This window comes from Convolutriloba macropyga, chromosome 3 (genome assembly GCF_964194025.1).
Source record: "Convolutriloba macropyga chromosome 3, txConMacr16.3, whole genome shotgun sequence".
Lineage (NCBI taxonomy): Eukaryota > Metazoa > Xenacoelomorpha > Acoela > Convolutidae > Convolutriloba > Convolutriloba macropyga.
Window position 1 is genome coordinate 34269118 of NC_134470.1, and position 12819 is coordinate 34281936.

Sequence of the window (12819 nt, forward strand, 5' to 3'; positions counted from 1 at the left end):
GAAACCTCAAAACCTTATTCTGCATTTTATGAGATCTACGGAGTTTTTGTTAAAAAAGCAAAGCAAACATTTCTAAGTTGTCTACGAAAAAATTGTCCCTGAAACTAGATAAGATTTGCTTAAGTTCTCTTGCACTCAGATGTTGCACTTCTAAAACAAAATTAGGATAAAATTTTAAAAAGAAGTTAAGAAATTTTCGTATTCTTACTCCTAATATTTTAGGACTTAGACCGCTGCTTTTGTTTGCAGTTTTAAGTTGCTTTGATTAGATTCTTTTTGCTTGCAGTGTTTCAATTTCTTTTCTAGTAATTACGTTTTTAAGACACTTAATATGGCATTCTGCTCATAAAATTTCAGCAAATTTTTTCAACAGTTCAAAAAGGTGCAGGACCTCTAATCGAATAAATGTGATTTGATTCGCGTTCCAGGCCAGTGGAGGATGATTTAGGTTTATTAAAAATAATTCGTGTAATTTGCTTTATTTTTTCGACTCAAGTGGCCAAAATAAATGTTTTGTTACAAGTTCCGTAGACTAGTACGCCATAGCTCACAACAGGCTGGACATAAACTTTGTATTTTAATAACAATTGTTTAACAGTTAAAATCGATCTGAGCCGGTAAAAGGTCCTGAGAATTTGTTCAGTTTTGAGCAAAGTTTTTTTAATATGTTCGCCAAACTTCGGATTGTCATCCAATTCTACACCTAAGTATTTCAGTGATGATCTCTGTATTAGGTTAATTTCTTTCATCTTTAATTGTTGCTTTGATTTTTTCCGTCAGGCTTTCATGCTCATAAAACAAGTTTTTTCGTAGTTCATAGTCAGTTTGTTTTTTATGAGGTAATCACTAACCAGGTTCAAAGATTGGCTGAAAACTTCAGTGGTTGATTGCCCTTTTTGTTTAACAACATTATCGTCAGAGTATAAGGCCAAACAGTTCTGACTACAGTAATCATCTATGTCGTTTATATACACAATAAGAGGAAGTGGTCCAAGTACTGACCCTTGTGGTACCCCATAATCGACTTCCGCAAAATTGGAGTATACATTTCCTGAATTTACACATTGCTGCATTTTGCTCAGATAAGATTTCGAATAACTTTGCATGTGGCCCCTCAATCCCAAGTTGTTTAGTTTGTCCAAAAGAATACTATGCTTAACTGTATCAAATGCTTTTTTGAGATCAATGAACACAGCTTTAGTTTCTGTAATACCATCCTCCCAATCTTGCCTGACGCTCTCAATAAAAGATATTAAGGTTTCAACAGTGCACTTTTTTGGCCTAAACCCAAATTGATTTTTGTTTAGAAGGTTGAATTTTTCCAAAAAATTTAGCATTCGTTTCTGAACCAAGTTCCCAATCAGTTTTCCTTTTGTTGGCAGCAAACTGATTGGTCTGTAATTTTCAGCAACTTTAGGATCTCCTTTTTATACAGTGGAATAATTACGGCCTTCTTTAAGCAGTTCGTTTAAACGCTGTTTTCAAAGCATTTGTTGACCAAATATGTAAGAGTCGGGACAATAGCAAACTGTATTTTCTTGAGTATAAAAATGTTGAGTTCATCAAAATCTGAGCTGTATTTATTTTTCAGGTTTCTGATTGCCACTCTTTTTCGCTGATTTTGTGTAGAAACATGCTATTGACGTTTCTGTTTTTTGTGTTGTTTTTTCCATCTGTAACCAGTTTATCAGCTAACGTTTTTCCGATGGTGGTGAAAAATTTGTTGAAGGTTTCAGTCTCTTCCTGCGTTAAAGTAGCTTGTTGTTTTTTTGTGAGTCTCCTCCTAAACTTTTGATAGTATTGAAGAATGTTTTGATAGTACGCTTGGCGTTCCTGACTAAAAACGTTTGATAAAAGTTTCTCCTTTTTTCTAGCACTTTTTATTGTAGCAAGTTCCTAATTTTATTAAATCTCTTTATATTATCATTTGTTTTCTGTTGCATGTATCTTTGGAAAAATTTTTGCTTTTTTGCTGCAAGGTTTTTAATTGAGTTACCAATCCATGACTTATGTCTGAGAGCCTTTGGTTTCTTCTCTGGCTCATAATGTTTTATTTCATCAATAATAGTTTGTTGAAATTTTTCAAATGATGAGTCGCAGTCCAAGAGACCAAAATCATCTTGAAAACCTTGTAATTTGTGTTTCAGTTTGAACACTAGTTTTTCTCACACTGAATTTTTTTCTAGTATAGCCCAATGTCTGTAGTACTGTTGCATTCATAAACCTGTTTCTTTCGTTTCCTCGTCTAGTTCAGTTTTAACAGTGTAATGATCGGTTATTGTAGAATTTAGAACTTCAACTTTCACTTCCTGTGAGCAATATACTATATCAATTCTTGTTTGAGAAATAATGGTCTCCTTGGTGAATCCTGTCCAAGACATTGTTGAGATCATACCCTCCGAGAACATTTTCTAAAATTTTGCATTTGTTTTTGAGTGATCAATATTTAAATCTCCACACATTAGATGCATATGTTTTGGCTTGGGTGTTATTTTTTCAAAATATTCCTGGAAAGTATCTGACAACTCTGATAAACTTGTATTAGGTTTGAGGTATATAACAGTCAAAACGATATCGTTTTCGTAATTTTTGCGTTCAATTTTGATTGTTAGCAATTGACAGTTCCTACTTGAAAATTTCTGCAGAACCGTTTTCACCACGCCTTCCCTCACAAATATTGCAACTCCTCCTCCATTTCCTATTTGCCGGTTGCTTGTATCAAGCAGCTGGTAACTACTAAGCGATAAACATTTGATGTTGCTGTCATCTTTGAGCCACGTTTCGGTTAGGCATATAGCCAAGGGCTGTGTTTCTTGTTGCGCCAAAAAAACTCGAAATGATTTAAATTTTTATAGATTGATCTGATTTTCTGCAACAAAATATTATTTTTCATCGTTTAAATTATTGCAAGCTTTTAACTGGATTAGAACACTTTTACCACTCGTTTATTGTAAAATGAAACTCCCTGTGCATTCTTTTTTTTACACGGTTATCAAATCAAAACGAAAGAACACCGACTGGTTGACACGTTTTCCCCAAATATCACAAAAAACATGTTTGCAGTCGGTATTTGATAAACTTTTCTGGTTTTCGCGAGAATTCATTATCAGTTGTCTTTCGTTATTTGCGAATATCACAAATTCCAAACGGCTGGAAATGAATCTCGAGCTGTAAACAACTAAACTGCGTATATCGCAAGACTGTTGTTCCTCCTGATGTTCTATTCACTAATAAAAAATTTAAAAATTATGTCCTGCTTTAGGCTGCGGATATCTCGAGCACTAAGTCGGAACATTCTAAAGTTTAATAAAAAGAACCTCAATTAAAAAAAAATGAAAAAAAACCCTAGCCGAAAAAAGACAGGCTGCGTTTATTGCAGCTAGTAACTAGTGGAAAGCACTAAATGTCACATTTAAATTATGCATGAGCCATTTTTCTACAATAATTTGAAGTAATGGTACTAGATAGAAATCAAAGTTACAGCCTCAAATTTTCAGATTATTATGATCAAAAATTACTGAGTTTTAGAAATGTGGCAGGTTTTTTCCAGTTTAGAATTTCATCTGCTTTTTCATTTCAGGAGAATATTTTTCTTATTCGTCTGATGGTACCGTTCGATAGTAATTAGTGCCAAACTTTGGTTTTTCTCTGGCCGGGTCTCTCAACACGGAATTTTTGACTTTATTGAGGTCGTTGACATAGTTAACGGGTTGGAACGAAGTTTCGTTTTGAGAATTCTGGACCAATACGGATACTGCACAGTTTTTAGTGGTGGATATAATCATGCCCATCTTTTTAGCTTCACTGTTGATTTGCGCTTCATGCTTTGGTAGCCTCTCGTTGATATACATGTTCAAATTGTTCAGTGGGTTCTTCAACTTTTTCAATTTCCTTTTGGCCCCAAATACTCGATCTTTTTCGTCAGAATACACGAACGTGCATATTACTGAGTCAGGGCAAACATGTGAACCCGTGCCAGGAAGAATATGGCAGGCTTTTATTCTGTCCTCCCGCAGTTTGATTCCAAGATATTTATCAAAAAAAAATAAAGTTTTTTTGAGCACATTCCGTTGATCTTTTTAATCAAATGGTGAATTACAAATGATCACAGAGTCTTTGCTAGTATAACGTTTTTGTGCTCTCAAGCAATTGTTCATCTCTTGCTGCTTTTTTTCCAACTCTTGAATTTTTAATTCCTGATTCTTTTTAGTTTCGACCAGACCAACAACAATTTTTGATAGTTCATCAAAAGATTTTTTTGACAGATTTGTATCACCACTCATACCTGATGTGTCATTTGCAAAAATACTTGACGATTCTCCAATGTCCATGACTTTACGTTGTTACCACACTCAATTTTGTAAATAATGCACCTTAACAAATAAATGGTAAAAGTGTTCGAAAAAAATTACTCAAATTTCATAGTTTTTTGTTGTAACTGAGATATAATGCAACTTTATAGTATGGAAAAAGGGTTCGCGTTCCTGTGTAAAACGCTTCAAGCACAGTTCTTTTTGTCAGTTATTAAACATTCAACTTGAAGTTTTTTATTGTCACACGTGTTATAAGATATAAGTTGAAATTGACGTAAGCAATGGTTTGTTTTCTACAGCGTAAGCTTCAAAGATATAACGAAAGAAGAACCGACTGTTTGCTGCGTTTCTCTTTTTTTTCGAGGAAACTTTTAACAAAAAGTGCTATTATGACCACTGAAGCAACTGAATGAAAAACAACTTAATTTCCTGAATGATGCGCAACCAATAAGTTGTTTTTCACTCAGTTGCTTCATTGTTCCTGATAGCATTTTTTGTTGAAATTTTTCTGTGAAAATTCAAAGTGTTCCCTAGAGTTCACGTTTTAAAACGCTTTTTTATTTTGAATTATTTTACTGCACATTTATGAAAATTATTTGATAAAAGTAAAATCGAAAGATTGAACTAGAAATTTATAGTTTTTCAACATGGAAACGAATTACTTTTTTCCGATTTTAAATGCCTGGTGATCAAATAATTTTGGAATATGTACATGCTCATGTTGCTCTCATGTAATATACGCCAGGAATGGTTCATTGGAACCCCTGCATTAAATTATGTAAAGAACAAAACTTGAAATATCTCGACATGGTTGTGTCAGAATTCTTCGCATGAAACGTAGAAATTGACCATTTATAACGATTTATAACGACACTTAATAGGAAAATTCAGATGAACAAGTTGAATTCCTTGATTTGTCAAAACCATGAGACTTTATGATTTATCAAATAATAGAAAAACTGCATTTTCACACTTTTAACAACTTGAAAAAAAAAGTGAAAACAGAACAAATCACAAGGTATAATCATCGTGCAGTTTCCATGTGGTTAACCAGTCCAAGTAGTAACTCTAGTTGGCACAAGCTTTGATAACTCAAAAAGCAATTTGGTGGTCAATTGTCCTACACATGAAGTTGGTTGGTCTGTTGAAGCTGAATGCGCTCTTTATATGCTTTTTTACTAAATCTGAAAACATTTAAGAACCTGAGGTTTTCAATGCAGGCCAATTCTAAAATAATAAGAGACAAAAATTGCTTAAATTGGTCGTCAGAGGTGTAGCAAAAAACTTAATGGTTCAATTTTCATTGAAAAAGATGTTTGGTAAATAGTTCTGTCCTTCTTGTTTTCTCTGGTTTTTTGACGGCAGTTATAAACGCAATTTACGTCCCAATTTTTTGTGTTGAAAATGAGTTACGTTCAAAACGAGAATGAGTAGAAAAAAAAGTATCGATTTTTTGTAACAATTCTTTCTTGCTGAAAGCGTGGTTATCTTTGATGTCAAGGAAGAGTGAAAGGCAAGATCAAAAAAGTTTTCATCAGAATAAAAATCCCAGACTGAAAACAATGCTCAGAATATTCAAACATACGTTTCTAGTTTGTCGAAAACATTTGTCTTCTGATGAAAAGCTTCCTTGACTATCAGTCTTCCTCAGCCCAAATTGATATCAATTAACCGGAAGAGCTTTGAATAAGACTCACCCCAACAAGGAAGTTGACTGAAAAAATCAAATAAGAAACTTCATTGTGATGAAAATTAACAAAATGAACAAAAAATCATGATAAAGCTTGAAGAGTCTATACAAAAAAACCTGAAGCAAAATGATTGTTTTTTTTTATTTCGCCTTGTTAAAAATTTCTAATATAAAAAATAATTTTTGATAACTTCAATCGCATTAAATTCTTACTTGACTGGAGTACGTGGCTTTGGCTTGTAGTTTGCGGTATAAAAAATCTCTTCAGGTAATATAAAATTTGAAGGTTTTTATTAATTGAAGTGAAGGTTTGAAAACGAGCATCGTTAAATACTGAGTTAAATTATACTGCTAGTTACTTATTATGGAACAAACAACTGAAGAAGAGAACAATGAAAGTCAGTTCAGGTCAACGATATCAAGATAGATGTAAAAGAAAAAAAAACTTTTGGCTTTTTCCTCAAATGATTTTGTTCTTTTTTCTATCTGAAGGTCGCCTGAAGAAACGTAAACGAAATTTTAATGTCAATTCATTCTCTAACAACTAGCTGGCACCATTTAAAGGTAGAAGATAGATTTGCGCAGAAAACTTTAAGAAAATATTGATTCTCTACTTTTGTTAGAAAATTTCCCTAGTCAAATTGAAAAATTCTCAGTCCAATAAGTATTCAAGCGAACTAGAGGACGTGGGTTTTGCGTTTAGCGGAACTGCCCACAGAAATCTAAAACATTATTATTATTTCTTCAAAGAGACGTCGATCTTTTTAAAGGGTAACTCTAAACGTTATAACAAGGTTCATATAAAAGTGCGTTAAACGTAGTTCTATCTATAATACAGATGTTCTTCTGAGCAAAAAAAGGTTAGATCAACAGGTCAAAAAAAGCCAGCCAGCAAAAACATGACAATTATTCGTTCGCACGCAGTTTCAGAAAATAAATTTGGAGAAAACGACTACAAAGCCCAATATTTTTTCTTAAGGATTTCAATAGAGTTCAAAGAAAAAGATTAAATTATTTTTGTCGTAGAGATTTTTTGCATCTGTTGAATTTTTGTCAATTCCTATGTCTTTTTAAAAGTTTTTTGGTCATGTCGGAAACCTACTAATCTATAAAAATTTCAACAAAAGAGTGAATTAAAACTTCTTCGAAAAAAATTGATTCAGATTTTATCTTTTGAACATATTTTTTTTTATAAAATTGAAATTTTGATTTAAGTTTCGTTTTTCAGCGAAATTGTATGATTCAATACAATTTTTATTAACATAATTATTAAAGCTTTGAGGACAAATATAAATTCTTTTACGGTACCCCCTCCTCCCTGCCCACTCTCACACCCCGAATACCTTTCACGCTTTCCTTTTTTACCTGTTTTCATTTCAGTTTCTTAAACAGTTTACCTTTTCAAGTTGCGATAGAAATTGCATGTTTTTGGTTAAACCAAAAATAGTTCATAATGGCCTCAAATGATGTTTCTTTTTTCTTTCAAATGCGTAAACAAAAAGGGAAATTTTGATAGAAGTAAAAAATGCCGGTCTCGCATAAAGATTCCCTCATCTTTATAAAATTGTTGGAACAATAATTCAGACATGTATTTGAATTCCAGTATTTGAATTCGTAGCTCATGACACGTGGATTTTTGTGATATAATCGCTATAAAAAAGTAAGATCCTTAGACACGAAATGAATTTAAATCAAGGATCAGGAACTGAAGATCAAAGACTGTTATATGTTATAATGAGTTGCAACTTTTTGATCTTTCAGAAACTTGATTGTTGAGACAAAATGGTTATCGAACTGATATATAAAAGGTTAAATGTATTTGATATGACCGCGGTAGTGATGACTGATATTTCCAATTCGCAGAACTTCCAAACCATAACATTAAAACATGTACCCAAAAAATGTGACCAGTGCGCGTATTTCGAAAAATAATTATTAGTTCACATTTGTTGATATGATTAAGTTTCCAGCGTCACCCCTTGTCCCCTGCGACTCCATTTGTCTCTCTTTGTCTCCCATGGTCTCCCCTTGTCTTGATGTTTGATGAAGTAGAAGGTTGTTCAGATAAGAAACTGCAGATTGAAGACGCCATGTTGTATGAACTCTATGATTAAGCACGAATTATCGAAATTTGTCAACAATTAACAAGTATTATCCAGAATTGTTGAAAACTTCAGCACCCGTTAGTTTATTAACCAACAATTGAGCCTGTTTTTTCCAGTTTAATGAAATTTTTTTAGCTCGGTATGTACATAGAAAATAGATTTAGTGAAAACAAATTCTTAAATCAAGTAAACAACAGAAACTTTTAGGAGGCATAATCAATTTGGTGTTGAAACTTCTGAAGTTTTTGACTTAAAGCGTCCTAACTCTGATATTTCCGTTTTACTAAATTGTGTCCAAAAGCAGACCAGGGATCAGGTGGATGATATGAATCCGAAGGTGTATCAAGTTTTGGTTCACTGGGTTTCGTCCCTTTCTGATATAGTGTCCCCGTAATTGCCTCATTCAAAATTGGCCATAATTAACCAGCCTTAAAATACGTAAAATGCAGAAATTCGAGAAATAAATGAATCTCTAACATATTATTAGTCCAATTGGGAAAAACTTATATTGTCGTATTTTCTATAGGATATTTGAACAGAGGGGCATGTTTTACTCCCTGCAAGTGGAGAATGAGACGGAGCAGTTCTGTTGGGATCTGAATCTGGAGGGCACAGGGAGAGGAAATTGTGGCATGTCTTCCGAGGGGCATTTCATACCGTGTACCATTGCAGACCAGAAGTAAGCTTATTATGGATTTCATGTCAACTCAGAATGAGGACGCGGCTGCTATCAAAAGAAATGTATTAAAGGAAAGGTTGAGTACTAAGTAAAAGGTACCAAGTATCGAGTATCAACTTCCAGATTAATATAAAAGCAGTAAACCGTTTACCCTAAAAATATGATAACAAAAACTTGGGCACCGCAAATCCAAAATCTAGTCGAAAAAGAAGAAAGAAGACACAACGAACAATAACTTAGTAGCTCAATTAATGGAGTGTATGGTGCTACGACGTCAAGCGTCGCGCTTTGGAAAGTTAAATGGTAACTAAAAGAACAATGTATTAATTAAATCATTCAAGCCAACTCTGAGAAGGCAATTCACCAACATCACAAAAATCGGCAAGATGTCAACTATACATCTTCTAGACTGCGGCTCTAGACTGCGGCTCTAACAAACGGCTTAATATGATCCCCAAAGCAGAAGCATAATATCACAAGCCTGAAAAAAAACAGTAATGTACATCTCTACTCCTCAAGTCCCAGGATAGCCAAATACAAATTACTTCACAGAAATTCACAATTGGAACGAAACAAAAAAGAAACTCAACAGACTTTACCTTAGTCATGTACAAGAATAATGGAAAGCACTATTCTGAAAATTGGTCAGAAAAAAAAGAACAAGAAGTGTAATTTGTTATAAATTGTCATTATTTACTCCAGAACGATTTTCGAAGCAATTATTTTAAAGACATGTTTCTTCCTTATACATTTTTTTTGACCGTTTGAATTTTTCCAGGACTTTCTTTCGCTGACTTGACTATCTGTCCTCGAAAGTAAATTGTAAAGCTTGAGTACAATAAGTACCTGAGTATCTTTATTAGAGCTTTAGTAGGGTCAGAGTGTACCCGGGTTGACTCCATAATTCAAAAAGTTATAAAATTACAACTTCATATTATGGCGTCTATGAAAAGTTGTAGTCATAGAACTTTCATAAAAGGGAGTTCTATGGAATTAAATTTTTATGCAAAATTTTTTTATATCATGAAAAGGAAGGAAAAAGTATGTTTCAAAAAACTAACTTGAAAAAAAATTGAAAAATTGAGTCTTAAGCGAACAGAGAATTATGGAAAAGTTGTAGCCATAGAACTTCATAGAAAAAGAAAAAAATTTGGAGAAAAGTGAAAAATATTTTTTCAAGTTAAAAAACTCCAAGCATTGCCCTCAATTGTTCAATGAAAAGCCGTTGCATCAAGTGAGATCGCAACTAGCAATCAACAATGAAAAAGTTGTAGTCATAGAACTTCATAGAACAGTTTTGGTTCAATCTTTTCCGTAAAAGAACTAATTTCTTCCTTAAGAAGGACTGTTTTCAAGTTATTTTTACATAAGACAGGTGAAGGTCGGAAACGCTAATTTTTCTAACGTTTTTTATGTAAAAAGTAGCCTCATTTCTTTACTACTGAGTCTAGGCTATTCAAATTGATATGACAAGCGTGCGTTAGGCTAACGTTGGCCATGAATCAAGAAAATTTTGCATAAGTGATATATAAAGTCAATTTCTGCGATTTCGTCAAATGTTTCTCAAAAAGTCAATCTTATTTCAAAAAAGTAATAAGAACTTCTGGGTCAATTAGTTGTTCAATGTTACCCATACTGTTTTGGTAGTGGCTCCTATTCATATAGATGCTATAACTACCCGAGATTTTTCTATTGGGTCAAAATTTCAAAAATTCTTACATAAAAGAGGTGAAGGTCGAAAACGCTAATTTTTCTAACGTTTTTTATGTAAAAAGTAGTCTCATTTCTTTACTACTGAGTCTAGGCTATTCAAATTGATATAACAAGCGTGCGTTAGGCTAACATTGGCCATGGATCAAGAAAATTTTGCCTTAGTGATATATAAAGTCAGGTTTTGCGATTTCGTCAAATGTTTCTCAAAAAGCCAATCGTATTTAAAAAATGTAATATGACCTTCTGGGTCAACGGAGGTGTTCAATGTTACGCAAACTGTTTTGGGAGTGCCTTCTATCCATAAGGATTGTGAGGCACCAATTTTTTCTTTTTTGGCGTCTTCGTTTAAATTTTGGGGGTTAAAATGTTTTTTTTTAAAAAAAAAACTCGATTTTTTGTTAAATGTCCATCCCTTTGTGCCCTTAAAGGCACCTTCTCCCATTGTGCTGTATTTTAATTGTGCTTTGTTTCTTTCTTCTATGATGTGCTATAATATTCCTGGCCTATCCGGGATTTTAGATTTTAGCTATATATATGTCTTGGAAAAAAAGAGCCTCTATTTTTGCTTATTCTGCAAGAAAAACAGTCTGTTTTCCCTTGTAGTTTAAGAAGCTCATGAGGACTCACGAAAAAACCAAGACCTTTTAAATGCCTCGTTTCTGTTATGGATAATTAGTAGCCATAGAACGTCATAATATGGAGAAGTTGTAGTCATAGAACTTCCATTTATGAGAAATTTGTAGTCATAAAACTTCCATTTATGGCAAAGTTGTAGTCATGCCAATTTCCTAAAACTTTTTTGAATTATGAAGTCAATGGTCCATAATATGAAAGTTTTATGATTACAACTTTTTGTCATCCCGGGTATAGTTTACCAAAGTCGTTGAGTATGCGGAACTTCGTGCAATGAGGGAGAGTTCGGATCTTTTTTAGGCTTGGACACCCCCAACAACATTTTCATCCCCACGCAAATTCTATCACAAATTTCCCCCGATTCAAGTGCATCTGTTATCCCTAATCTGAAACTACTAATAATATAAGCCAAACCCTAGCCTGTCGTTTGAGAGCAGCTCGGGATGCTTAACTTTAATGTGAAAAGATAACTTTTCTAAAAATTTTGAGAACAAAACCCAGGTCGAGATGTGCGTTAATGATCGGACAATTAAAAACGCACAGGGGGGGGGGGGGGGGGTAAAGCGCGTTATTGATTACATGGACGAGCGTCATAATAAAGTCTGCCTACATGAACGAGCTTCCTAGTCAAAGTCTGCCTAAATTCTGATCATTAACGAGCTAAATTCTGATCAATAACGAGCTAAAGTCTGATCATTAACGAGCTAAATTCTGATTATTAACGAGCTAAAGTCTGATTATTAACGAGCTAAATTCTGATCATTAACGAGCTAAACGACCTTAAGGATGCATTTTTTTCAAATTTTTGATAAAGTCTTTTTGTTAGTTTGATTTTTGCTCGAGTTCGGTCATTGCTGATCTGGTGCCACTGCAGGTAAAACCTAATTTTATGCGAATTTCGTGACTTTTTTCCAAGTTCTTTTTAGTCTTTTTAGCAAAGTTTTTATAATTTTAAGAGCAAGTAAAATCTTTCTGAAGCTTGAAAATGGTCTGCATCAATCAAAGATACTACTAGCCCTGAAGTCAAAATTTTGGTAGCGTTTGTTTGCCATTTTTTGAGAATATAAATTTGAAGAAAACTAGACAATTTGTTGATAAGATTTGCTACGCTTTTACTTTTTTCTTAAGTTAAGTTCTTATTCTCATGTTTCCTAATTAGAAATTACCGAAATCTTTGTATCTCAACATGCAAATGAGTTTTGGCGCATTATATTAGAACAGAAAATTCTTTTTTGATTTCTTTAACACTAAGAAATTTTAGAAAAATTATTTCCTTTCAAAATTTTTCTATTTTATTTTAAGGTCTTTGTTAATTGCCTCTGCTTCTCTTTTCTGTGTTTAACAAGATTTCCATTGAATGTCATGTTCTCTGGTCCCACCTTCGTGCATTTTTTATGGGGAACATTGGTTTTTTTAAACGCTATCAGAAGTATCTTTAATCCAACTTTGCATTTTTGTTTTTCTACAGAATCAACAGGCTACTAAAGGTTTATGTATGTATGTAAATGTATGTATCATTGGCTCGTAAATGTCAATGTGACTGTTGTTGAAGTCAGGAATCTGCAACTGTTCCTTTAAACTCTTTGGATTGTAATTCAGAATTAGTCCTGCAGTTTTCCTTTTTTGTAAGATGGGATTGAGGGAGCAGTGCATACTAAAGGAACAAACGCCATCAAGGAGAAATCA

The 12819-nt window shown here is 33.4% G+C and overlaps 1 protein-coding gene across 1 annotated transcript in view; it reads left to right on the top strand.

Annotated features, from left to right (window-relative positions):
* The window catches only part of LOC142337028 (zinc metalloproteinase-disintegrin-like batroxstatin-1), an 87089-nt gene that overhangs the window by 52170 nt on the left and 22100 nt on the right, over window positions 1–12819 (top strand). The window contains exon 8 of the mRNA XM_075386065.1: window positions 8635–8787. Coding sequence (XP_075242180.1) covers window positions 8635–8787 — 153 coding nt within the window. The remainder of the gene's footprint in view (window positions 1–8634; window positions 8788–12819) is intronic.